The 27,896-nt window shown below is 38.5% G+C and overlaps 1 protein-coding gene across 7 annotated transcripts in view; it reads right to left on the reverse strand.

Moving 5' to 3' along the window:
- Positions 1 to 26,039, reverse strand: part of col11a1a (collagen, type XI, alpha 1a) — a 93,413-nt gene extending 67,374 nt beyond the window's left edge. For 2 of the 7 annotated variants that reach the window (XM_064332232.1, XM_064332230.1), the window contains exons 1-7: positions 25,659 to 26,039; positions 19,223 to 19,387; positions 17,797 to 18,010; positions 14,203 to 14,365; positions 5,595 to 5,720; positions 2,564 to 2,665; positions 1,720 to 1,824 (exon numbers count right to left, since the gene is read on the reverse strand). In XM_064332232.1, coding sequence (XP_064188302.1) covers positions 1,720 to 1,824; positions 2,564 to 2,665; positions 5,595 to 5,720; positions 14,203 to 14,365; positions 17,797 to 18,010; positions 19,223 to 19,387; positions 25,659 to 25,773 — 990 coding nt within the window. In that variant the 5' untranslated portion in view covers positions 25,774 to 26,039. Of the gene's footprint in view, positions 1 to 1,719; positions 1,825 to 2,027; positions 2,205 to 2,563; positions 2,666 to 5,594; positions 5,721 to 14,202; positions 14,366 to 17,796; positions 18,011 to 19,222; positions 19,388 to 25,658 lie in introns of all 7 variants that reach the window. The other 5 variants (XM_064332235.1, XM_064332231.1, XM_064332237.1 and 2 more) reach the window with 4 other exon arrangements.
- Positions 26,040 to 27,896: the final 1,857 nt, after the last annotated feature.

The following is a 27,896-nucleotide window of genomic DNA, read 5'->3' on the forward strand; positions in this document are numbered from 1 at the left end:
TGCATTGCTCTGTGTTTGTTTCCCTGCAACACTGCATAGTGTATCACGCATTATGAACAACACAGCTTGAGTGCTAGGATTTAAAATGGACATCTGCAGCGTTGATCATAGTTCCTTTACTGCTGGTTAGCTTCAGGACTATCAAATCACACCGTTGCAGGGGAGTTGACTGAGCAGGGGCAATTGCTGTGATGCCATATTCCACTGGAGGAAGAATGAAACCCGATTTCATAGAGTGTAACTTTGTATCTAACAGGCCTAATTTATTTCCTCCACGTTTTTGATGCTTGCACAGTACCAATCTCCCACAGCATCTTGTCAATCATGGGTAAGGTCGCAACAAACCAGTCAAACTGAGGTAACTATATTTTTCTCCACTTTGTTTCAAGCGAAACCAGATGAAATTGTAACCATTGCCATAGCCTTATTCCCTCATTAATCCCAAGTCAAGCGTCTCAAAGAAAACAAAAATGAAAAACAGAAAAAGCAAACATTCTGCTGTATCATGTATCTGCTCTGGTGTATCATGATAAGCAAACAGATGGCTATCAGAAGTATACAACCATATTGCTTTAGTTTAGCCCAACATGGTTCTGATTATCTATTTTTTATGAAAGTTGGGAACAAATTTATATGCTTACATTATGCCAGATTTTGTAGAATGCGTAGGATATGCCAGACTTCAAAAATATTGACATTCTAATCAACCAAACTGAGAATTCACTACTAAACATTAGTTTAGTCATGATCTGTTTGATCAGAGTATCATGTCAGTAACTAGTAGTTTACACATCTTAAACAATCTTTAACCTAAATTTCAGATGCAATTGCCTTCATGATCAGAAACAAAACAAATGCTTTTACGACAAAAGTACTTTGTAGTACCTTTACTTTACCCCTGCACATTTGATTCTAAAAATGTGAGAAGCACATACTTTACAACATAAATATGTTCACTGAATTAAAGTTTATGTGGCACATTGTGTAGCACATTGTAACCCTCAAATTAAATCAGATACCACACAGTCATGAATGTTGCCAAACTGTGCTCATTGTGGTTGGCTGAGTATGTAACAGAGTTCATGGACTTTTAGTTGACACTGTCTGCATACACAGAGGTCAGCCATTTAAGCTTCAATTTGAATGGGATCTCCAGGAATGCTAACTTCTTCAGGTTAAGTTGTGCTGTCCAGGTGTTCTGGCATTTGAAAGTTTGTCTCTTTTAATAAAAGTAAATTGATTCATAACTCATTTAATATAAATATGCAGGGCAGTAAAATTAGTGTGAATCAAACAAACACATAAACAAGCGCAGCCTTACCCATCATTAACTTAAACAACAAAAAGACAGGCATATTGCATGTAAAAATGAACAAAACAATCCACTTAAAATATGTGCCTGTAAAACAATTCTCTTGGAGGCTGACATATGTTAGGTGAATAACATGGCAGACCTCTAAATAAGAACCAGTGGATTGTGTAACGCGTCAACATGACTTTGTTGTTTAATTCCTCCCTTCTATCTGGGAGCTCTACTGTTGAGATAATGGAGTTGACCAGAACGATTGCTCTGAATCGTTCTGTCTTTGTCATTTCATACCACATACTTCCTTGGGTCATAGCTCTTCCTGGCTTTCTCTTCCTATTGCCCCGGGAGGCAAGTACCCTTGTTTCATGGGTTTTGTATCACAGTACAACAGAAAAAAGTGAAATATTTACCTTGATTGGTCCGGTAGTTTCATAGGGCGACTGAGTCTGAGTACCGCCTACTGTTCCGTAGTCAAGTTCACTGTCAGTATAGTACTCTCCATCTACATTGTTTATCTGAATTCATGTCACATCGAAAGGAAAGAAGAAGAAGAATAACAAACGGAGAATTAAAACAGAAAGAGCATGTCACAGGAGTTATTCGCTGTCTAGGTTTGAGCTGATCTAGACGGGGTTAGGCAGAGTTTGGTCTATCATCAGAGATTTTCCTGAAATTGTCAAAGGAAAGATCTCGATGGGGTGATCTGGTCTATTGTTACCCCTAGAACTGGTCGTGCTGGTGCAGTAGCTTGGTAGCCAGGCATCAGTCTCTTCTTCTTAGCTGCCAACATTCTAGCTGCTGACTTTTTTGAGGAGAGGAACCTTAAGGGTTTGGCCTTAGATTTAGGGGACTTTCTTGTCCTCTTCTTTTTGATGAAGGAATTACGTTTCTTTTTCTGAAAAGAGCGTGGCGACAGAATGACATGGACACAACATGAATGAGGGTGAATACAGAGAGGAGGGGGGTGGTCAAGGAAGAAAGGGATGCACGTGTGAACAGACTCCAGGGAGAGACAGAACACCTGGCATTCAAAGGCTGTTTTCCACCTCAGGGCAAACATAGTGGTTGGCATACAACGTGCAAGAAGGGGGAGGTGGTGGGGTCACACGGCTAAGTCTGTGATGGACAAGGCAAGGAAGATAGACCACACACAGCTGGGGACAGGGAGGGGCCAGGAAGTCCCATGATGACAGGCACCAAGCAAGACACCACATGACAAACAGGCCAGAATTGTCATTTAGTTTATTATTTTACCTCTGGTTCAGGATAGGCCTCTTCTGTTGGAGGAGTCGTAATTTCGCTTAATTCTCCTTCATTGTAATCATAGAATTCATTGTATTCTAAGTCAGTAGTGTACTGGATTGTGAGAGGGAGAGAGTTCAAGCAGTTATGTTAGCATGAGTAAATACAAAACTGTTAATACAAAATATGCCTTTTAACCAAAGAGGTAATATGTCTACTAAAACTTCAGACATATTACATTTGTCTTTATTAGATATTACAAGAGGCACAAGAAACAAAATTTATTTCATTAAAGCATTGTCTATGGTATTCTGAAGAGCATGTTTGAGGTTTTTTCCATTCAATCAAGGGTTTATAACTGAAGCCCAATTCAGTGTTACATACATATGACATGCTACATCAGTGCATACTGCAAAACTGCTAAAGTCAAGATTTAAACTCCTGTTTGTAAAATAGATTTTGAACCCTTAACCCATTGTATGGATACTTGTTTAACAAGCCATAATGGAGAGACAATGCTTTATTGAAATCACAGGCTTAAATAAACATATTTGCAAAGCAAAATTAGCATGAAAGCATATGGAGAGTTTGAACGATGACTAACTTTCTTAAGAATGATTATATGCTCAAACATGATAAACACTTATTTTATGTCATTGACCATAACTATATGCAAACAAAAAGCTGTTTACATCATATGCAGTGCAGATACATCCTGTAATGGTTTACAGCTCATGTTCTTCTTATTTGTTGTTTTAATTCCACATAATATTAGCACTTTTTAATTTAGTGAGTAAAATGATTGGTTTACAGCATGCGCATTTTGCTGTTATTTTATTTATTCTTCCTTGAATTTTCCATTTGACATCTGCTGAAGAGCTGTGTATTTATTGACTCCAGAAATAGCAGGCAGGAGTCACACATCGCAAGCACACTAGCATGAAACACGTTATATCTGAGACAGGAATTCTAACATTCTAACAACTAACATTCATTAATGCACAAATGTCATACACATGTTTGGATGTTATAAAATAAGGTCCAGATGTCTATTTGGGCAGCCTTGACAGGTGCATGCATTTGAGTAATCTGTACTACAGAACCCTGCTGGCATGACTGTATGGCTTGTGTGGCCTTACAGTATAAACATGATAACTTGCATGTTCTGGAAATTTTTTGTATCTCTTATATGCACGTAAAGTATTCAAGGTGAGTACACAGCGACTGTTTGTTGTGTCATTAAAACCATCAACAGTTTTGTATTAGTCAGGGATGTGCTCAGTTTGCATAAAACAGTAAGTTTGTTTTGCTGTTTAATTTATGTGACTGGGAACACATCAAAGAAAATCTGAAAGCTGGCAGGGAATAAAATGAGAGATATGAGACATGAATATTCATTAATTATTGAGTTATACAATTAATGAATGAATGTACTTGCAACGGAAATGCATTGTTTCCATTTTGCTCTCTGTCTCTTAAATGTCAGTAGTCAAAGCAATAGCAGATTAAGTGAGCAGGCTGACCCTGCCTGATGACTTTATCCATCAAGGATAAAAAAAAAGGTTTGTCCCAATCCAGCTGAACTCTTAAACCACTGGGGTCCTGATGAGCAGGCTGTCATCCACAGACCTGAGAAGAGGTGAAGCTGGGCAGGAGAATCCAGCGGGCCAGGCAGAATTATGAGGCTGGAGGTAGCCGGCCAACAGCCGTCACTGAGTGGTGTGGTCGCTCAGCGAAAGGCATAAATTCTGAGCAGAACTGTAATACAGTCCTCCCTCCACTGCACACGTGCTAACAGTTTTATCGGTCTTGCATGTGGCGCCATGCTGGGGGACATCATGGGAGCACCCCTGAGGGAGACATAAGGCCCAGCCTTATACAGCTCGGGGAGCAGTCTTCTTTCCTCAGTTGACAAATTGACGGGGTGGCCTTCTTTTGAAGGTACTATATACACTTCAAGCACTGTACCATTCTTTGGAGTGTTCATTTTTATAAATGATGCATGGCGATAATGGTAAGCTTATTCCTACTGTACAGTGTTTATTACTGTATGTTCTCATGGCCTGTTCATCCAAATGAACCCAACTACAAATAATTACTTCTTTGGTCTCATGGCAACACCAACTGCAACTTTTAAGAAGCAACATGATCTTGCTGCTAAAGCAGTTCTTTCAATTGCGTTCATGATAATTATATTTCTCATAATTACTTTTTAATAATTTTTCAATACAATGAAATAACCTTTTCAGAACTAATTTGATTTTGCTGCCACAGCTGCTGTTGTTTACACATCACATATTTACTTCCATGGTTATTATACTCCATTTCTTTTAATTATAACTTGATATAGCTTCTTTTCATTACATCCAATGAAATAATGTTCAGTTATTGGCAGTTGGCTCTGTCAGAGGGCCACTGCACATGCAGCTGGTTTCCTCCTGAGCTCACTGGAGACTGCAGAAGTCATTAACGGAGTATATCACAGGCCGTTCCAAAGTGGCATTAGCCTTGTGGCCAGAAGCCATTTCTGTGATCTCATTAGTTATTAACACAACATCATACGAAAATGTCAGGATGCTATATAAAACAGAAGCAGCAAAATTACCAGACACAATGTATTAACATTTGTACTTGGCTGCTTAGCTCAGCACTTTGAGACTGTATCATTTCAACAGTAGAAACAATGTGCCAATGATCATAAAACTCAAACAAAAAACCAATAGAGTAGCAATATTGCAGAAAGAGTTTTTTCCTTATCTTTTTAATTGTTATTTTTAATTATATTCATTTCTAATATGGGTTATAAATGTGTCATGATAAAATATGAGACCAAGACATATATCCAATAAGTTAATCACAAAATTCTTCCCTCTACATCGCATTACAGTATTTTTTTAGTAATCAACTGCACACAGCTGGCTTAATGTACAATGAACAGAACAGCTGAGTTTCGTCAAAGAAGGATTACTCCTCGCAGCACTTCGACAGTTGAAAGCAGCTTGGGGAAGGCCCTTAAAACCTGGAGGTGAATGGAGATACTCACCTCATCCTCAGGTTCCTGGGCCTGGGGCTTGTGGCGCTGAGGAGTTTCACAGTCTGGGCTGTAGTGTTCACAGTAGTCATAAGCTGCTCTTGAGTCAGACACAATCAGCAGCTGCTGGATGTCACCCTGGAAACCAACATTTGAAACAACCTGTTACCACCTCCAGTCCCTCCTAACACCGTCCACTTTACCATGGAACATTAGAATTTCAAAATTTCTTAACACCGTAAAGGATTACATGTGTCAATGAAGAAGGTGATCCAGCAGAAAATGCAACAAACAAAATACTGTTCCTGAAGACAAATGTGACCATTAAGTCCAAGAGAGCTTAAATACTGTAACACTGAAGTTGGTCAGTGTTAATATTGTAAATAGAGAACTTTCCTTTCAAGCTTCCTTGACTGGAACATGGTACGAAATACCACCAAACTATCAGCCTCCCGATTATATTCCAATGTGAAGCCATAGTGGCCCAGCATGCACGTTCCCAGGTCCCATAGCAAAGTGCCACCATCTATCCACACCCCTCCCCCTCCCCATGACGGGGTTTTAACCACAAACATGCACCAAATGGCAAACTGCACCAAAAATACAGTCTGGCAACTGGACAAAAAATATTCTTGCTCCAAATTGCTCGGCCTGACATAATGCGGCCTGACATAAGTGCTGGGGTTGGGCGGTATCTTGATTTTCACACCTTACTACCGACTTTGAAAAATACTGCTGTATAAAGTATACCCTTGCAATGTTAACAGACAAATGTCAGCACATTAAGATGCCCTTACATAGCTGATGTTATCAAAAACATATCAAAAATTTTACTCTTGTAAAATCCCCGCAGATTTGTCACTTCACATTCTGTGCCCCTCCCTGGCAGATTGACAAACACATATACACGACTCTGTGCATCAGCAGGCACAGACTTCACCCAGATACATGCTATATATTCAATTCTTGGTATTATATCTACAAGTTTCTTTCTTTTAAGTTCAGTCCTTATTCCTGTCCATAATCTATGCATATTGCTGGCTACCTGTATCATGTTAACTCATCTGATACAATATTTAACTGGGCAATAACTAAACAAAACAAGCAACAACGTGAAAGTTCTGAGAGCATGCTGTCTTATACATACACAACATACAAATACCTAAACATTAACTTTGAAATAACACAATTGCCAGCATTGCACTTTTGAATATTTATGTGTTTTCAGTCAGATCTAAATAAAATCTTTGTGATTTAAATAAATAGATGCTTTCCCCTTATGATGTTTTGATGTCTCATTACTGTATGTACAGTATGCTAAATTCTAGATCATGGTATGAACGTATTTTTTATACAAACCAAATTAATTTACATTAACTATTGGTAATTATCGGTTATCGGTGATAACAGGGAGATGATTATCGACTGGAGCACATTGCAAACCGCAGCTGTAGTGTAGCACCATTTTCACAGAAATTCCCTCCACCTCAACAAGAAGGAGCCTGTAGCAGAGGTTTTCACAAAGTTCTGGGTCCTGTGTAAACACAGTCGCTGTGGGCCCCCTTCCCAAAGCAATAGTTTTAGTCCAGGCCTTTTGAGGGCCTCCTCAGCCTTTGGGCCCTGGGTAGTCAGATCCACTATTCCCCCCACTACAATGCCTCTGGCCAGTAGTCTAGTGAAACTAGATGGATAGGATGATATAAATTGACGCTTACTGTAAAGAAATTACATGTTTTTATATGTGCATTTTTGTTAAAATAAGGGAAAGCGGGAATCATGGGACTCTCAGGTCCCGTGAGGTCCCTCTTGAGATGCCGCAAAATTTAAGTTATGTTAATAATTATGCTATAAAACAATATTTTATGCTAAAAAATATCACATTGTGAATAAAAAACTGATTTTAATTCACAATGGAGCATTTGTAAACTCAACTGATTTCAATTCATAATGGAGTATTTGTAATCTGAACGGATTTCTATTCATAACAGAACACGTTTGAATACGTGTACTAACGGTTAATACGTTAATGATTGAAATATCTGCAACAAGCTGTGTTTTTCTGAATATTGAGAGCAAGAAATTAAATCTTAATGCCAATGATTCATAATCTGTTCTATAATGCCAAGGAATCATCATCAGACGTTTTTCCCTGCCACAGCAGGGAATGTTAACTACCAGCACAAGGCCTCAGGGGGACCTTAGGTGACCTGCATTTGCACCGAGGGATTACTGTGTCACAGTAAACCACGCAGTGAAAATGCAGCCCCACTCCCCTCAGAGTGTCCCTCTGTGGAAAAAGAGCAGTGGGTCAGGATGACCTTGGTGACAGAAGGCTTAAAGCTTAAACGAATAAATTGAAGTGTTAGGGATCAACACTCATAGGTTCTCCATAAAACAACGCATGAACATTAAGCTTGGTTGGAAGAGTTAATGAAACCGGTTCTTGGTAACAGAAGCAAAACCACAATTACATCATTCATGTTTGCCTTGTGGTTACAGCTTATCTTCAAGAAACACAACAAACGCGATCCTCCTTTCCCAACAAAAGACCGACTCATTACACTCATCTTGGCTTCAGAATCAGAATATTTCTCCAAGAGTAATTTCTCATAAAACTTTTTGGACCATGTGCTTTTCCTTATCGGCATCCTTTGAGCACTACTACAGTTCTTGCAATGATGTATTTTAGGCTGGGCTTTTTGCAATAAAAGGTATAATTCTGCCCTCAGGTAATCTACATGAGCTGCCACCTCTTGTTGTACTGCTTGTACGGAGAGCATTGTAGAAGCCTTTTTACTTTGAGTGGCAGGAGTGGAGCTCAGCAGAGGAATGAGAGAGGAAAGGCGCAGGCTGAAACTTGTCAGAGCATCTCAGAGGAGCTCAGGTGAAAACAGCCGTGCTGGGAGATTCTGACAACCCTTTTCTCTGGAATGCCACACAGGATAACACAGGATAGTCATATAACAATGAGGCATGCCATCACATAAATTTATTATTAACCACAATGAATGAAATACAATCTAACAAGACACTTATATTAAAAAGACCACAAAAAGGATGCCCAGAGAATCTGAATACTTGCATACAATCTATTACACCACAACTAATGTTATCAGAAGTTTAATCACCGGCAAGAAGGCAATATTTCACACATTAATTAGGCCTGGGTTGGCCCAATAACCAGACTTGGCAGTGAACCCATGCGCCAAGTCTGCAAGAAACTTTCAGGAAATTAGTAAGATCAAGCTTGGGCCTGAGTCAAGTTGACGGGAATTACCTAATTTGTCACCCATACACCGACGGCAAGTGCTTGACCTTGCCTGGAGTCATCTTTAATTAGCTCACGCATGAGAGCAAGCTGTGACCCTGCAGACAAAGAACTAGGAGCTAAAGTCATTTACCCAATGAAATGGCACTGTGGAATTATAGCACCATATCCCAAATCCGTAAGTTTTTGTCATAACAAAGTATTTAAAACTGGTTGTCACTGTGTGATTCAAAGTGCTTCCAAAAATAGTTTCAGAGCCATTGTATTATGTGTGTGTTTGTGTGTGTGTGTGTGTGGGAGAGAGAGAGAGAGAGAGAGAGACAGAGAGACAGAGAGAGAGAGATGAGTTCACATTTCTAGGTTCTGATGTCTTCTGAGAAAAGTCAGAGTGCTGAGTGATGATGGCTATTTCACACAGAGAAGGCTCAGAATCTTGTACACACATGCAGCAGAGACCATACAGTAGATCAGGTAGCAAAGTCTAGTTTAGGCTAAAGTCTTATAAGCTAACACCTGACAGCCATGCATAACAAAAAAGCAGGGCAAAATGGTTCACGTGGCCCCTTCCAAAAAAAAAAAAAAATCACTTGTTTTTCTCTCTACTAGTCTTGTTAGCAGCACTACATCCACCTTGGAAGAGGTCAGAGGTCAAGGAAGAATTTAAATAATATAGCATGATAGGTTCAGTAAGTGTTCAATTGTCTGTTATCACTCCAAGCAAAAGGCAAGCAACTCATTCAAATAGCATGCAACACTTCATGGGTAATGTTGCTAAAGCTTAGTAACTATCAAAAAATGCCTTCCATATATAAAATCCATCCTCAGTATTAACGCATAAACATCCAGATTTGTTGACAAATGAAAACAAAGACAAGAGAACCTAGCTGTAGCAATGGTCTTATATTAAGCTCTAAAACAACAACACATTTTGTTTTTTCCATTTATATTTTATATTAGCTTACAGTAATGACAGAACTGTGGCAGAGTGAGGATGGCTCAAAACAAACAAACAAAAAAAAAAAATTAAGAAGACATCACCTTTGATGTCCACCTGCCCAAGGCCGCATGTCAGCCGCCACACAAACACACCCACATTGTAATGACAGTCCAGGCACTGGGCAAGGGGAGGATGGACAGCACTAAACAGATCAGGAGCACTGAGAACAGCCCCAGGAGTGCAGAAAGACTTACTCTTTCCTTTCATCAAACACAGCCTTTGTGCAGCTACAAGGTTTCTTTTTAAGTGTCGCAGAAGGCAGACAGCTGGATGTTGATACTATTTCTAAGAAGCTTCTCTGTCCATGTTGCATTACCTCTATAACTGTTAGAACTTTCGTACCAAAGCCCCTTATACTCACACACACACACACACACACACACACACACACACACACACCCTTTCTGAACCTGCTGAGTGACTGTCAGTGAACAGCCCAAAGAAACACCCGATACTTCATAGTGATACTGGGAGAAGCTAAGCACTGAGGAATGCCGACAGCAGCACAGGGGACAGAAGCAGCGGTGGAGGTGGGGGGTTTGACGGAGGGTTGAGGGAGGAGGGATACCACTGACGTGTCTGACAAGTAAAGTCAAGGCCTGATGAATAGTCAGTCTTATGGCTCTGGCTGCACAGAAGGGGTGGGGCATGTTGGGAGGTTTGCAATGAGGAAGGGCCAAAGCCCAATGAAAGACATTCATTCACAAATTGTGGTACACCACTGAAAGCAGGTCGTTAAAACAGTAATATATACTTTATAATGGTGATATTTTAAACCTGAGTTTCCTCTATGTGTACAGGTTTAAAGTTTGTATTTTTTTCACTGATAATTGTGTGACTATTTATTTTAAACAGTATTTAAACATCTGTGGAATTATATTAGACATTTTACACAATGAAAGTCTCTGTAAGTATATATGCTCGACAGAAAAACACAAAACAAAAATTACACACTTGTTTCCAGGAATGCTAACATTGCTGACAAAATACCACAACGAAAGATACCTAATCAATCCCATTATTTTATGAGGGAAAAATCAAGGTGTGTTCTGCTACATTGCACAGAGCTATGATTCAAATCCACGTTGAACAATATGGGGAGAAACAGCAGACTGTGTGTACAGTCCACTACGTTTCTGAGAGAGCACTACTGTCCCTTCAACTCCGGCCAGACCACATGTAGACTCTCCATTTCCAGCCTGACCACACAAGAGCAAATGGTGAAAATCATACACTGAGCGCATAGTCACATAGACCATTCAAATACAGCTTATCCATAGTATATTTTGCAGCTGGTAGTATCTGATTTAAAAAAAACAAACAAACAGGAAGTGATTTCCCTTTATGAGCTTTACACTCTCATATATACAACTACAATAGAAAACACAATCAAATATGAAAATTGCAGCGAAGAATTCACAGAAAAAGTTGCAAACTATGTGGTTACAAAGATAACAGGATAACCTTCTACAACACAATATCACTAGGTATTCATTTTATTTGGATAAAAAATAAAGCCACTTCCAACAGGGGATTTCAGAGGAGACATCTGGAAGACCTGTATGCAACAACAAAACACACCTGGCACCCCCCCACCCCCTGTCCCCCCGTCCCCCCCAATCCCCATCCCCTTGTGGCCTGACAGCTTTCATAACCCAAACTCTCCTGATACACAGCAGCCACAGTGCCACATGAATGAAAGATTTCAGTGATATGCCACCAAACCTAGTCAGGCTCCCTCTACATACAGCATTACCATCCAGAGTACAGCAGAACTTACCCCCATTGCATCCCCCTCCCCCGCCCATATAAAGGGAAACCACAAAGAATGGGTGCATGCAGAGACAGCTCAGCTTTTGGGGGTGTCGCCCGATACGCATCCTGCTGACTCGGCTGTCACCGGGGCGATGACAAGGCTGCGTCAAGGATTGCTTTGAAGCAAAGTGAAGCCACTCCTGGGCCAACTAACAATGAATAATGAGGACTCCTCCAAACAAACTCGCAGCCATAGGGTACACAAATACCAGAACCCTGCTGGGACCCAGATGTCCTCTTCCTCACCCGTCCACGAGGTGTTTGTATGGCAAATGACAGTCAGGCTTTGTCTACATTAATTGCATTCCAGCCAGTCTTCACTGATTGCAAGTCTGCTAAGTTGACCTGGTCAAGGTATACAAAGGAGAAAGCTAACAGACACACAAGCATGAACTGAACTAAGGCAAAGGCGTGCACAGTACTTCTAAAGCCCAAGCTTTCAGAATGAAAACATTATGGTTTCAGCTGCTGAAAAAACTTCAAAACACATCTGTAAAGATGAGAGTGTTCTGCGCTCTATATGTTAATATTTACCAAGGCTTTGCAACAGTGTGAGGCCACAATGAATGAATGTCAGGTAAATTTTCTGTGCTCATACAGAAGATTATCTACTATCTACAAGCCAGTCCACATTAGACAAGTCCAACACAACTTCCCCACAAGTAAACAATCTCGCCTATATGTAGAAACTGCTTTTCTTCACAGATTCCTAGCAGAGAATTTCATCAGTGAAATAAGAAAGAAAGGTTTTTCAATTTTTGGAGAGTTTTCATAAAAAGAACAGTGCTATCTACATGGGCCAATCCACTACATTTTTTATGCACCCTCTGAAAAACACACCCAAGTTATTTCAACAAAATATCTGAAGCATGCCAAAGTCAAGGCATCATCCTGGCTTACTCAATGAATACACTGCCAAATCATTGGCAAATGCATTCATAATTAAATTTACTGATACAGAGTCTAAAAATAATACATTTTGACATGGTGCTACTGTACAGAACCACTCACAAGCTGCACTATGACTAAGAGCAGGTCCTATCCCCTTAAGTGACTAATTACAAGGTAAAAAAAAGGCCATCAAGGCAGGAAGTGGGGAACCAAAGGACTTAAAACCAACTGCTGAAGGTAAAGTTAAACACTGGGAGTGCAAAAGGCCATTCACAGGTTTGGGTATGAGTGTCATTGTAAATCCCAGCCCCCCGTACATTTTATCCTTTGTATTAGGGCCCAGTGCTAAGCATGCACAGGATTCATTCCTGCATTGTGGAACAGGCAGAAGATGACTGGAGCATGGGACACATTTAAGTAGAGGAATTTCACCCGGCTGCTGTGTTCCAAGACATCCCTTTGACGCAAAGGCAAACATTCAGCAGGCTGTTTGCATTATTCATTCCTCAGGTCACATCAAAGAATAATGTTTTTTTTTCTGATGGGAATTAAGCTCAGTTAATGTTTAATTTGGATATTCTAAAAATAATATTAAATCCAAAATGTAATAAGAAAGGAAGAGGAAACCTATCTGTTATGTGGAATAAAAAAATGAAAACAGCTGAAGGAAATATGGTCTGTCCTTTTCTAATAGTAAAAGCCAGAGCCAAATTATGAGGAGAGAAAGATCAGACATTACTTTTATCGTTCTGAAAAGTATTTGTATTCACAGCTGAATTATGGCATCAGATGAAGTAGAATACTGGCCAGCAGGTTCTCCCATGAGTAAGCCAGACTTTCAGAAAATGAAATGGATTCAATATCAGATGTGTGAATCATCCATACACGTCACTATTTGGAGTTTTATTTTCATATTGAAACAATGAAACATTATTATTGCATCACATTTTTGTTGAAGGAATTTTAAGGCACTCATCCCCTTTATTTATGAGCCAATATACTCCTGTTCCATGATGTTTCATTTGTTGTAAAATGACCAGGCTCCCCACTGAACTAGAAAAAAAATCACCCCTCGAGTAAGTACACTATAAATCTAAACTTTTTATCAGCCTGCATGTAATTTTTTGTTTATCCTCCCAGTTTTCTTGACATTTATCACCATCTATTTAGTTATTTTCTATGGTTTGGCTGTTTGACTGACTCTAAATCAAACTTTTCATTCTGTGGCTTGAATGTTGACCACCTTATAATACCAAGACTTAAATATTTGGAAAAATAGTTTATGACATTTGGCACTTAATAGTAGGTCATAATACATGCAATTTAGTCAAGATCAGTGCATATAGTGCTCTTCACATAATATAGATTATATGTTATATATTTTAATTGTCAAAAGAATGTTCTTATTACAGATTGCATGATGTACAACATACATACACCAGCTAACACTGATAAGATTCACAAATACAGTATACACCGCAGATCACACAATATGCAGTTATAATGCTCTCAAAATATATATTCTTATATATCTACAAGATTGAGCTTTGACTCCAGAAGACAATGGTCCAAACATGAACACACACAGCCCAGTTTTATATCTAGCATGTTCCAAACCCAACAAATAAACGGAATTAGGGTTGCTTTACCTGAAAGACTTCTTCATCTAGAATCCTGGTACCGAAAACGGTGATGCCGTTGGTGTTAATGGCTGCATGGTCACTTCTGCTGAGTGGTTTTGTGATTTTCTTTTTACAGTCAACAATTATGGTTACAGTTTTCTTGTGGATGCTGAAGGCTATGCGGTGCCACCTGTTTGAGAGAAGGGGAGAGGACAGGACTCAATTTGCGTTCACAAGATGCGAGCACAAAGAGTTAACACGCATCAAACGTGAGGCAAACGTTTGTCAGGCCTTTAAAAAACTTAAAATCTTACATTCCAGCTTGTGATGTGTTGCATTCTTGCCGCTACACTTTGGCCCTTTTTAACACTGGATTAAACTCATTAAACACAAAAGCAAATCCGCCTTCTGGGTTACTTGCAAATGACAGACACAGTGAACATTGTGGAAAGTGTTTGCCAGAGAAAAGGTGGAGAACCAGGAAGAAAGCATTTTTATTCAAAAACACTATACCAGAGAGGACACCTGATGCAAGACAGCCACAGTTGGACTGAAAAGGGCACAGTGTTTTAAAAAAATATATATATATATCCTTTCCAGTGCAATCTTTTAGAGAAGGAAAATTCACATCCACATGAAACTCATATAGAAAAAGCATACACTGTACTGTACATTTAACAGCTTAGGCCTGGGTGATACAGTAAAACTGTATTTTAATTCAAAGGATGGCAAAGTTAGAGACTGCCCACAGACCTACAACTGTCCAGGTGGGAGGGCATAACAGCTTATAGGGATTAGAGGTCATTCAGAACACCAGGAGACCAAAGACATACTTACTTTCCAAATTAATGGCTTGATAACTGTTGCTGAGAATGGGGAGGATACACTTACATAAACAATACCAGAGCAAAGTTTCATACAGTAAAATAATACCATTTTGTTTGCCCGAGTGAGCAGATGGAATTCCATCAGCATTTTGCTATTTTTGTCCTCTTTAAACAGACTAAACACAATTAGGCAGGATCATATTTAGACAGGTACCGTGCATACAGCAAACCACTTAACTGAAAACACTCCTCATTTGTGCTCAGCCTTTTACATTCAAATTCTCCTTGTGTTATAAACAATTTTGAAACCAGTTGTCTAGGTAAAGTTACAAATAATAATGTAATGCACTTAATATACACTTGTATTTTGTTTAGTGTATTTTGTTTACAGTTGCATTTTGTTTGTTGTAGTTTATTCACATCCATTGCTGCCTGCCATCCAAACACAACACCTCTATTTAACATCACTCCTACTCAGCAATACAAATGATTTGTGATTTTAGGAACACACAACTGTGGCTTATTTAATTTTTTACTTTTATTTTATGTTGGTATTTTTAAAATTTGCATCCCTTTATTCAAGCTTTCCCTTCTGATGACTTACTATTTGGTATTTGCAGTAGAACCCCAGAGTTACGGACTGACCTGTCAACTGACTGGAGTATGAAACCAGAGGTATCATTACACCTTATTAATATCAAGCTCTTTATTATTACTACCGCCTAAGTGCAAAAAGGCGAGCACTAAACTGAAATAAGTCACACTAATGATCCAAAAACTGTAAATCCTATCGGAATTAGATAAAGGAGCCTCTATTATCACTATTGATAAATAATACTACAATAATTGCTTAATTATGTATAGTTGCAATATAAAGATGACAAAATTAAGATAATCAAAGATTCTTTTCAGTGTTTCTTCTTTTTTTTTCAAATGAGGTCTTGAAGACCTTTATTATTTGATTTGATTATTTGGTTCTATTATGGTTTCATTTATACAAACTTACAGTTACAGGTAGGTCAACTGCTCTTTTGCAGTGATCCAATATCCAACAAGAACATATTGTATCCAAATTCAATGGACCAAGGTAGCACTAATGCTACTTAATGTGAACTACTCTCCAAAACTGTCTTAACATGATAGCTTGAATATATATTAACGCACAGTCCACAGAGTTTTCAATAATTCTATATATACTGGCAAAAACTTGAGAGGAGAATTAGTTTCAGTCAGCAGGGAGGCCATATCCTCGTACTGGAATTCAGCCAGACGCTTAACACTAAAATCCTCTACAGAGAACATTCATTTTTAGACAGTAGGTCACAATACTGGGCTATGAACACAAACTAGGCTAAGAGGGCTACTCTGTTTTTTAGTCACAATACAGACAATTTATTTATTGTTTGAAGCAGTGTGTGGTTTTGACATTTTTGTCCCCACTGGTGAAAGGTTGTAAAACTTTGCTTCTATCACAATCTTTAAATTTCCCATTATATCCTATATATTGCCATTATTTACATTATTCCCATTATCCTTACCAAACAACAGACATACCTAATGATGTTTTTTTGGGTCATGTGTGTATATATCCTGTGCAAGCTTCTCCATTGATTATATAGAGCCATTTGTTTGGGTAACCAATTTAAAAAATAAAAGGTATTGGCATTTGTGAATTTTCAGTTCATGCATTAGACCATTTTCAACCCTCACAAATCTTTGAAGTCTATTTACGCAATGCAGGCTATACTGTGTTCAAAGACATCTTTATACTGTATGAACACTTCTAATTTGTTGGTATTGAGTGGTTTAGTTTAGTATATACTGAAATTACAGGGAGCTGTAACATAGCAAAGTGCATATTCCATGTCTGCACTCTATCATTTTCAGTTTATTCAACATGTCTATCGGCCAAATCAAAGTTATTCTTAAAGAGGCCCAAAAACAAACTGCAAGTTCAAGCTTCATATATTACCAGAAACATAACTCCATTCAGAAAAATATTTTTTCAGCATCTCTTGTGTTTGTTTGTTCTGTATTTTGCTACTGATTCATATGCTGGATCTCTATTAGCAGGCATCTACTGATGGGATAAGAGGCCCCAAAGGTGAAATCTGATTGGATAAAGTAATTCAGGGAGGTTAATTAGAAAGGTTAACATCCCCCTTCTCCTTTTAAAAATAACAAAACAAGAGAGTTCATGCCTGAGGTCATGATGCTTGTGGTGCCCAAGCATTCCACTAGGCCACAGTCATTCAAGCACGACAACTTGACTAGGAAGCTACACTATACTAATCTCTTGATATAGACACCTGTTTCTTGGTGATCTCATGTCCATTTTTACACTTTTGTTTGAAAAGCAGCCCATCAAAAAACATTCTGTCTTTTCTACATTTCAAAGAGCAAACAGCTGCGGTAACAGTTAACACCTTTCAAATAATACGAATATGATCATGACCATATTTAAAGACATTTAACAGCACATGGTACTGTAACATGACTCAGAATTGCAGTAATGGTAAGCAGGAAATGCTGCAGCTGGCTGAGACAGTGAACCTCAAGGGAAAAAATACTCTCCACAGTGATGGTAAGTTAAGAGTGTGCCTGAATACAAGCAGCCCCAACACAGAGGCTAACACTCAGATCACTATACTGTGAACCCACATGGGAGAAGTCTACAGAAAAGGGATGTGAGGAAGGCAGTGAGATTGAAGTTTACACCTGGCTTCAGACTGGCAGACAGTGACTGGTCTCTTTTTGTTTGGCTTGAACCCAATGGAGGTTGGCCTGCACTTACTTTCCATCTGCGATGTTAAGGGTTGAGAACAGAGGGTAATCCTCAGGGGCAGGCTTGCCATACTGGTCCTCGTACAGGAAGACAGGGGATCTCCCGACCTCCACTCCCAACTGCTGGACGCCCTGCTCATTGTAGATGGACAGCAGAAAAGACTGGATCCCAGGTTTTGGCTTAATGGTGGTGAGGATGGAGAAATCTTCAGGGAACACTCCTCCTGAAAATGTGGACACAAAGAGCCTGCTGTTTCTGTTTCCTCTGAATGTGCTGAAAATGGAAAGTCAGATGAATCTTTCCCAAGACTGGAAACCTGGGAGGAACCAGAAAGGCCTAGAAAACACTGATAATTCCATGAATCATTACAGCCTCTGAAAGAAGAGAAATTCCATGGTATATAGATACAAAATATGAGCTAATATTTACTATTTCTCCTGATTTTCCCTGTAACTATAACTAATTATTTGCAACTATACACATAGCATGCTACGTACATAAATTACAAAATAAATACTAAATGTGGAATACAATTGAAAATGTATTCTCTAGTTGAAAATGTTATGAATCAGTGAATAGGAGCAGTTATGTCATACAGGAAACTCATTTTGTACTGAAATTCCTCATTTCATTCACAGAATTTTACATGTTCAGGGGCAATAATATCCATCTAAAAAAATTACACAAATCTCATTGTTAATTTGATCTCCTGAATTTCAGCACCTCGTTTTTCTCAGCAGTCTGGCCAATTTGGACAAAAACCAATGCACACATTGTGCAAAAAGCTTTTTAATGATACCCTGCCACCAATAAACTAGTGTATTTCAAAATTATAGAAACAGCAGACTTTTACTCTGCAGTTACAATGATTCAAATACAACAACTTTACAATCAGTGCTTGAGGCCCATAATGAAAACAAACATAAATTTTACTTCACTGATCTAAGAATAAATTATAAAGTACTTAGACTACAATGGAAAACCACGCTAAAACGGCAGAAGATCATCCTGGCACTCACCAAACTACTAGAGTAGTGCTGCAGCATGAGTCAGAACAGTATATTCTCTAAAACAGCCATCATCTTTCCAAGGTAAATGTGAAAACTGAGTACTGCAAAGTACTTTCACTGAAAATTATCCATATTTTCTGCTGTTTGAACATTCACACATTTTTAATGCCATAATAACCTTCTAACTTCCATGTTTACAGTATCTCATTGAATTTACCAATTTTAGATCAACCAACCAGGTATTGTGCTAACAATAACGCAAGTTTTATAAATACTTTTATTTAATATAGGATGACATTTATTCCAACTGCAATGAAAATTTTAACATATACAACCTGTTTAAACCTGTTTCTCAAAGTTAAGGAAAAGGTGCATTGCAGTTAGAACATAGCGCCATTATCAGTAAGCAGTGTGGATGGACTTACCTGGGAATAGCTGCTTGGTTGGGGCACTGATCTGGGCCTGCTTTCCAACCCTGAAGGCTGTGTCTGGAGATGATGCTTTTCTGTTTGCACAAAACCCTGATGTTTTCCTGATGCCTTCAGGAGAACTTTTAAAGTCTAATACTTTTAGAACATCAACCGGCTCAGCTGTGGGAGAGAAGAGCAGACAGCCAGGCATTACGCTCAGTTTTTAAATATGCAATTTAAACAAAAACAGTATTTGTCAGCATCAAATGTAGCTTACACACAAAGTTAAATCAACATTAGTTTTGCTAATTTAGTATTCAGTTTGAACCAAATACATTATTATCACATACAAACCTACCACTGTTTTACACAAAGCGTACAGAAAAGGTTTTTTATTGTAGTTTTTTTTTTCCCCACGGCACGCAGGAACTGCCGCCATGGGCTATGCATGGCAAATTGTGGTCACTCACTCATGGACAGTCTGAGAGGGATGTTTTGTGGGACACATGCGCAGATAGGGCGCAGATAGTTTAGTAGGATGCATGCACAGGTGCATCTCCCAAAATCACCACTTCGAACGGGAAAAGATTTTTGAGAACAGCTTTATCGCCTAACGTTACTTTAGCTAACCCTAACATGTTCGCGTTTCGCCTTCTTTAGTTAACCTAGTTAGCGCGTACCACCGATACACATGTATGGACACACGGTGGACAACAAATAACGTTACAGAGGTGAGGACATGCCATAGCTAGCTAGCTATATAGTTAGCCAAGTTTTATTCATAACACTTTGTACAGGTGCGCTGTGGGTCTGGACGGTTTTATGCTTGTTTGCTTCCAAAACCCTAGTAAAAGAAATGACACATATATCATGGTCAGGACTACAGTGATAAAAGACCCTACAATACAAGGAAATTATTGTCATTCACCACTGGCTTGTCACTCCACAGCCCTGACTGAATCGATTATTTTGTTTTCTGGCAGCTGAACTCTTCCAAAAACATATGGACAAAAATGATTTATAATTCATATGTCCAATTTGGTTTAATAAAATCATACAAAACATAAAACCTTGCACACATTTAACTTAGATCAATAATTATGAATGGATTCTCACACACACACACACACGCACTAATCTCACTAATTCTTAAGACTGATAGCACTTGAATCCCTTCAGAAATTGAGGATCTGAAACCAATGCACACTGGTATAATGGAATATTGATAAATATCTTGTGAAAATTTCCCCCAGATTCCTGCAATAAATGCTACACAACATGGCCATTCAGCATAATGTGAAAATACTACTTACATGCCTGGAACTGAACATGAAAGAAACTCTTGTGTGCCCTAGCAAGAAGCTAAACCCTTTTGTGGTGCACCAGCCTAAGCAAAAAGTCTCAATAATATACCTGCTGTGACACATAACCTAAATTTCCATCCTAGTCAAGCTATGTTCACTTGGCTGGCCAATCTTATAACACCGTATGGGTTGTATATTACATTGATAAGGGTTTCAGGGGCACTTCAGAATCTCTCATATTTTTGACCTAACTAGCTTCACAAAGGAATCTCTGTTTAGCTCAGTTCACAGAAACTCCTGGGGAAATCACCAGGGCATTTCTATGCCTTTGTCAAAACACCTGACAAATTGTAAAAATTTAGAAGATAAATAAAGTTAAGAATGTGAGGCCTCTAGTATAGGCCTGGAGTCAGCAGCTCACAATATAGACCAAACAGCACTGCCCAGAATAATGTGGTTAAAACAAAGTTTGCAATACTATTCTGAGCAGGCAGAACTACTCTTTCGTTTCATCTCAAGGGTGAAATGAATTAAAGTTGTTTGAAATTGTTATTTTATTTTGATATAACTAAAAAGGCCATTTAGTTTAGCATGCATACTTTACATATGTCGACCTTAAAAATGCCTAATTTCCTTTGGCATATTTAAATGGACATTCCAGCTTCACTAGGGGTATGCAGGCTTTAACAGGCCATTTCATTACTGTCAGTGGAGCATGTGAAATATATGCCCTGTTTTTATATGTATCTACTTCCATTGCTTTAGAACATCCTCAGTTAATGCAGAAACACACAGATGATACCAATCAGTGTAACATCAAATAAACAGATGCAATGAAGATGTATTTCACTGAAAAACACATGAAAATTCTACAAGTATTACTTTGCCATCTCCTGCAACTGTCTCTGGCAAAATAGAGTGAACACATGATATGAATTGAACCATTTATCATAATTATGCTCCTATGAGTGCCATGAAATGGCATTTTTAGTGTGTCAAAGACCTATAGCACAAGCCCACAGAAAATGCTGAGTGTGCACTTTTTTGAACTTTGTAGAATGGCCAATCAAAGGTCTGAAGCAATTTCAGTGGCTCACAAAGTGAATGTGCTAATATACTGCCTCTGCCAATATGCCACTTCTGCTGGCCTTCATTATTCCACATGTGCAAGAACAAATGTGTTTCAGGGCACTTGATGACGTCGACACAAAGTCTTAAGCAACAGCTGACTGGAATGAACCATCTTTAATTAAACAACACTCATCTAATCCACGCTTTGAGTGAGGTAGTAAGCTGCTGCTAAAGGCCTCAAAGCACCACATTCCCGAGCTGAAAACACATTCACGACCCCCTTAAATCTCTGAAAAGCAAAGGCTTGTCACATCTATTATGCCGTCTCCCAAAGGAAGCCCCTTTGTGTTCACCAGTCTGCCTGCTCATTGAATGAGTGCCCCCACAGAAAACCACTGTAAGGACTGGTTACTTTTCAAAGTAAAACACCAGTCTAGGCAAACCTACTTGAAAATAAGATAAATGCTAACTTGAGTGGAAAGGCGTTGATGCAACAAAAAAAAGTCTCCAGTAAGAACCGGAAATAATGTTTCACGACTTGCTCTTCTGTATATTGTGAAACTGCATGGTCACTGAGGTTTGGAAAGTGAACTATGGTTCTCTTTGTGAGTTTCAGAATGTCTATGTGCATACCTCCAGGCATCATATATTCCAGATGTGCCACTTAGCCTGGGTACGACCCTCTCACCAAGGTGCCAAAAAACATCAATAACCCAAATCCTTTAAAACACTCAGTGAGTGTACACAGTTCTTTACTTGTTGCATCTCATGAGCTGGTGTCACAATGCCTTAGCGACAATGTAAACAAGGATGCATTTCTTTAGACATCTAAATTATATGGATAAGAGGAAGCTATGCTGACCAAAAAAATGACAATTGCACAGAAGGGTTTTGTCAGTGGTATTGGTTACCCACAAGATGTCTGCATATCAAGGGGGAAAAAATATTTGATATTTGCATAAAACATTCAGATTGATGGGCAGACTTAATTCCTGTCATGTTAGCAGTCAGAGTTCAATACAATGATGAAGTGAGCCATGTGTCTCGAGCAGTTCATGCACTAAAATGTGAGTCTGCTGTCAGGTGCAAAAAAAAAATGAATTTCAACATGATAAATCTGCCATGAAAAACACAAGTGTGAGTTCTGCAGCTGCAGTAGTTCCCTTTTCCTAATATGTAAAGCAAGTTGTGAGATCTAGGAGGAGTGAAAAAATAAAGGACCTTTTCACCTGCTGCTCCCTGGGACTCCAATAGTGTATTCATTCAGAATCTCACTCTCTCTCCCTCCCTCTCCATTCCTGTTCCATCTATCTTTGACTCTTTTCTGACCAAATTTACACACTAAATGCACACTACTATGCTATCTAGTCTTTCAATTAAGTTTATTTTCCATGCTGTAAAACTTGAATACTGTCATCTAATAATTTCAACATCACTAATGCATAGTTGAAAGGAGCCATTCACATTTATGCCCAGGTACCCCAGACTTGTAATCTAAATACAATACTGTACTTTGAAAGTAAAGATGTGTAATATGCAACATATGTATCATGTATAACTAAATTTAGCCTGGTAAGCAAGTGGAACTTGGCTTGTTGTAAAAGAATACAACGTGTAGCCTACTTCATTCCAGAACTGTATCCTTGTGTGTCTTGTAGAAGAAGAAGCAAGGTTTCTCAAAGGTACATGTACTTTGAAAGAATGCAGATCTGAGGCGACTGAGCCTCAGGGGTTGGAAAACATGTCTGTACACTTCCAGCTCAAGAGGGTATCTTGCCAAATTGTCTTTATCCACCATAGTCTTCAGAGCAGTAATGCATATTTCAGAAAAAGCAAAACAATAAAAAATATATATCTAAACACAGAAAGCTAAGCTCTATCAATGGCAACACACGTAGGCCACCTACATGGACAAATACTAGAAATAAGAAGTTATCTTGCATTAAAACATTGCTTCAGTGGCAATGATCTTTAAGAATTAAAAATGCATCCAAAACACAAATACTACTAACATCTAAAATAGAATTGTTTAGAAGAATAAAAAATGAATTGTACTGAATTTTTACCTAATATAAAATATCCACAGAAAAGACTACAAATCTGACACATCATATGGATTAAGAACCAAATTAAATCTGTAGATTAAACATATCTTGTTTCTTTATTTGGTAACGATTTACAGTAAGTAACACAGACGCTATTAGCAGACATGGCTAGGCCTTGTTACTGGCCTGCCCTTTGAAGCCAGGAAAATAATAGGGAAGTGCAAATGAGTCAAACATCAAATAACTGCTTAGTACTTGGACTGGAAACAAGCAAGGGAAAGAATCATTCCCATGCTGGCTGGAGGGCTACAGAATGCGTACAATGTGGCAGTATGACAGTCTCAAAAGCAAAAGTGTAAAATTCACCAAACGTGGTCAAATGTTTCTCATAGCCTCCCCACCCACCCTCTGGGCTTCAGTGAGAACCGGGGCAGTGTGGAGAAAGGGTGTTCTCTTTGGCCAGTGGTGCACTTCACTTAAATTAATCATATCACCCAGAGGCCATGGCGCTGACTGCCATATATATATATACACTGCCATATATATATATATATATATATATATACTGCCATATATATATATATATATATATATATATGTGTGTGGGTGTGTGTGTGTGTGTGTGTGTGTGTGTGTGGCAGTCAACTGAACGAGAGTCAAGTCAAAAGTCAAAATCTGGTCAAACTATGAACTATTAATGTAATAAAATTACAGTAGTGTAATTCTGTTACATTCGTTTGTGTAACTGCTTATGACCACCGAACGGGTGTTTTCTTAAAGTTTCCAAAAGCCACGTCTTGTTGAAAAAAGTATGAAAGCCATTGAAGCTACATCCCCTTAAAACATGTAGGCTATAAATTGTTGCGAAGTGCGGTAGCGTTACCTTTGATCACCACGGTTATTCAACCTACCGCAATTTCAGTAACGTTTGAACAATGTCTCGCCACCATTAAGTCTTTTATACTTTTTAAATTCAATTTCGTAAAATAACACTAGTTTTAAATGGGTAAAATATATACATATATTACTATAATAACTTTTAACTAAGTTTACAAAAAAAAAATGAATTCGCGTTTTTAAATGACAAAAAGGTAATCACAGCTAAGAATGAAAACGTAACGACGATTGACACCCCAATGAAACATTTGGGCCATTGTTCAATGAAGGTGCATTTGAGACGTCAGTTGAATATTTCATCCAAACTGACAGGTAGCTAACTATCCAGTGACTGCAGAATTCTTTACCAAACTGTGAACCAGAACTCCAAAACCCTGCGGGATTCCACCTTGCTAACCGTGTCCACACACACCTAACGGACCATCAGTTCAAACAAAGGGATTATTTTGAGAATAAATCAGAATAAAGCAGTCATCAAGAATTCAAACTACACATTAACCTATGTAGGCTATCGTTTATATCATGAATACCTTATGCCACGTAGGCTACAATAATGCTACATTTAAGCATCATATTAAAAAGACCAACATTCTACTAACCAGCGACGAGCGCTAATCTAGAAACAAGTGGTGGAACGCCTACTTTAGAACGACTAGCATCTGAACTCAGAAAAACAAAACAGTATTCGTTATTTTAAAAATGTTTAAAAAAATAATAAAAAACAAGCATTTATTTAAACAGGAGATTAGCAGAAACAATTAAATTCAATAAATATATGTAGGGTTCTATCTATGCAAATATTACATGGACGCAGTGAGATGTCTACGTAGGCTACTGGATTCCAAACTGAATATAGGTACGGTACGGTGTTATCTGTAGTTCATATAGTGGTACACTTTGTGCATTTCACAAACCGCTTTGTTAAATTAATTCGTTAAAGGGGTAGGTAGGCTACAGTATTTGAGAGAAGCTTTGCTGTTCGGAATTATACTAAAATTTCACGGAGACGGACATTAGTTACAATTTCCCATCCGAAGTTCTATCATTGTATTTAGTTGAATGCAATAATGATATCCTCGCCTGACTGACATTCCCTAAAACTTTACAGAATCTGGTTTTCCTAACATTTCTTACCTGCTCTGACAGTGGCAGCCTGCAGAACGAACATAAAAGTGATGAATGTGGTTAAAGTGGAATCCAAAGGCCACCTTTTCGTTTTCCACCTTGTGGACCACCTTTGCATCTCCATGATCGGCGCCCACAACCGTGAACAAAACTGGGCGACTTCAAGTTATCTAAAATTCAGTCCCTTCCACAATCCCAAAATGTGATATATCTGTTCTAAGCAGCCATAAGTGAAAAGTATTTTTTTCTTCACACAGCCAGTCCAGGCCCCTCCGATCTTCCTTTCCTGTGCCCAGCCTTCAGACTGAAGGTATTTGGGCTTTAATCAAAATGCATAGAGCATTCGATACCCCGAGAGCCACACCGTCTAGAGGGCTGGGCGAGCACCACAAACCAGACCCCAAGAGTACAGGAAAATGACAAGGGAAAATCCTCCGATTAGCAAATCACGGGGCTTGAAATCTGCACTGGGACCCACCCACTCATCAGTTTCGCATAGCTTTCCAAGTCTCCCCACTCAATTCCGCGCGTCCCAGAAAAAGGACATCAGTTTTCTCGAAGACCTCGGGGAATGGAAGGAATGACAGGGGAGTGTGAGTTTGAATGGGGATGTAAGCAATCTTCATTGTTTGTAAATCCACCGAATGAAAAGTATACCTTGTCCCTCATACCGATACTTGTTTGACTATGGTCATCTTGCAATCTCTAAGGTTTCTCCAAAGAATGAATCGCTACGTGTTGACTCTTCCAAAAAATAAAGACATCACACTTGCTTTTTTATTTTGGCGATTTTAGGAACGGGACATGAACAAGATAGTTTGTATCAATAGGCTACAATAGAATGAGTGTGCTGTGTTTTAATGAGAACATACAGAACACAGGATTGTGTAGATATTGACATTTGTCATTACATTACATTTATTCGTCAATAAGATAATTGCGGAGGAGATGTCATGTCAAAGGATGGGGAAAATTCTCCGCTGCGTGTTCGCAATAGGAGCGTTCTTTGCAAGAATACGGGAATAAATCACATTGTATGGTCATTGCATTTATATTTTTTCAGAAAATAATATAAATTCAATATACATATGCTATAATAGATATTTCACTGAATCACTGTTTATAACAGCACAGGAAAGTTCTGGAACCCACTCAGGCTGAATGGGGAGACTGACCAACTGCAGTGCGGGAGCATGCCAGAGAAGTTCTGTTCACCACCTGACATCACTGGAATCCTTCTTCTAAGACCACCATACGGCCAGTCACATGACATAACAAGCTGAGTTATACTGTTCCCCCTGTTCAAATGCTGTTTCAGCTGACCTTAGATAATCTGACTGGCCGAGACGTAGAGCAGACTGGGGTTCAATGTGGGACAACTCAGTAAGCTGTCTCTTTTTGAGTGATATTCTTCTACTTCTCAGAATTTCTCAAATCATTGTCTTTTGTGAACTTTTAAAAAGCTTTATTTCATAAGTTTGTGTAGTTAAAATAAAAAAATTAAAAAAACATAGACCCTCCAGTTGTTGCATTTGCAGTTTGCTACTCTGTCACTACTGGTGAACAACATTTTTTTAAACCCCAGTGGTTATTACTTGCCACTCAGCATTTGTGACTGTTAAATGGCACAGACAATATGTCATGTTGTGAATATTAGGGAATATTCTTTGCCTTTATAGACCTTCAGAAGTTTGGATATGAGCTGTGCTTGATCCCCAAATGCTGCCATTTTGGAGGTTTAATTGCAAAACTATTTATTACCCTGACCCATTCCAACAGATCTATTCATGGTAACCAGGCACATCAACAAAGAGCTCTGTTTCACCATTCATTCCACAATATTCTAACTAAGTAATGTTACAATAAACAAAAATAAATCTATCATCAGAAGATAATGACATGTGGTAGCAATATTCATATAAAAAGTGTCCATATGTCATTAATGACAATTTGTTTTTATTTATTAGAAGTCTGACCAATTGTTCTTTATGAAAGTAATCTTCAAAATCATAGAAATTTGTGAAATATTGCCTAAGTGGAAAAAGACAAAATAACAATGAAAAGTTTCTGTATTGCGATACTTGACTTTTAATCACATTAAGTAGCACTCAAAGAACAGAATAGAGGCAAATAAAACTATGGGACAATTTTTCTAAATTTATAATACAGCTATGAAGGTGAGCCAAAAAAACTATAATGTCTATAGAACACAAGAGATCATACTGCTTTAGATCATTTCACAAAATG

The sequence above is a fragment of the Anguilla rostrata genome, chromosome 4 (assembly GCF_018555375.3).
Source record: "Anguilla rostrata isolate EN2019 chromosome 4, ASM1855537v3, whole genome shotgun sequence".
In the NCBI taxonomy this organism is placed as follows: Eukaryota; Metazoa; Chordata; class Actinopteri; order Anguilliformes; family Anguillidae; genus Anguilla; species Anguilla rostrata.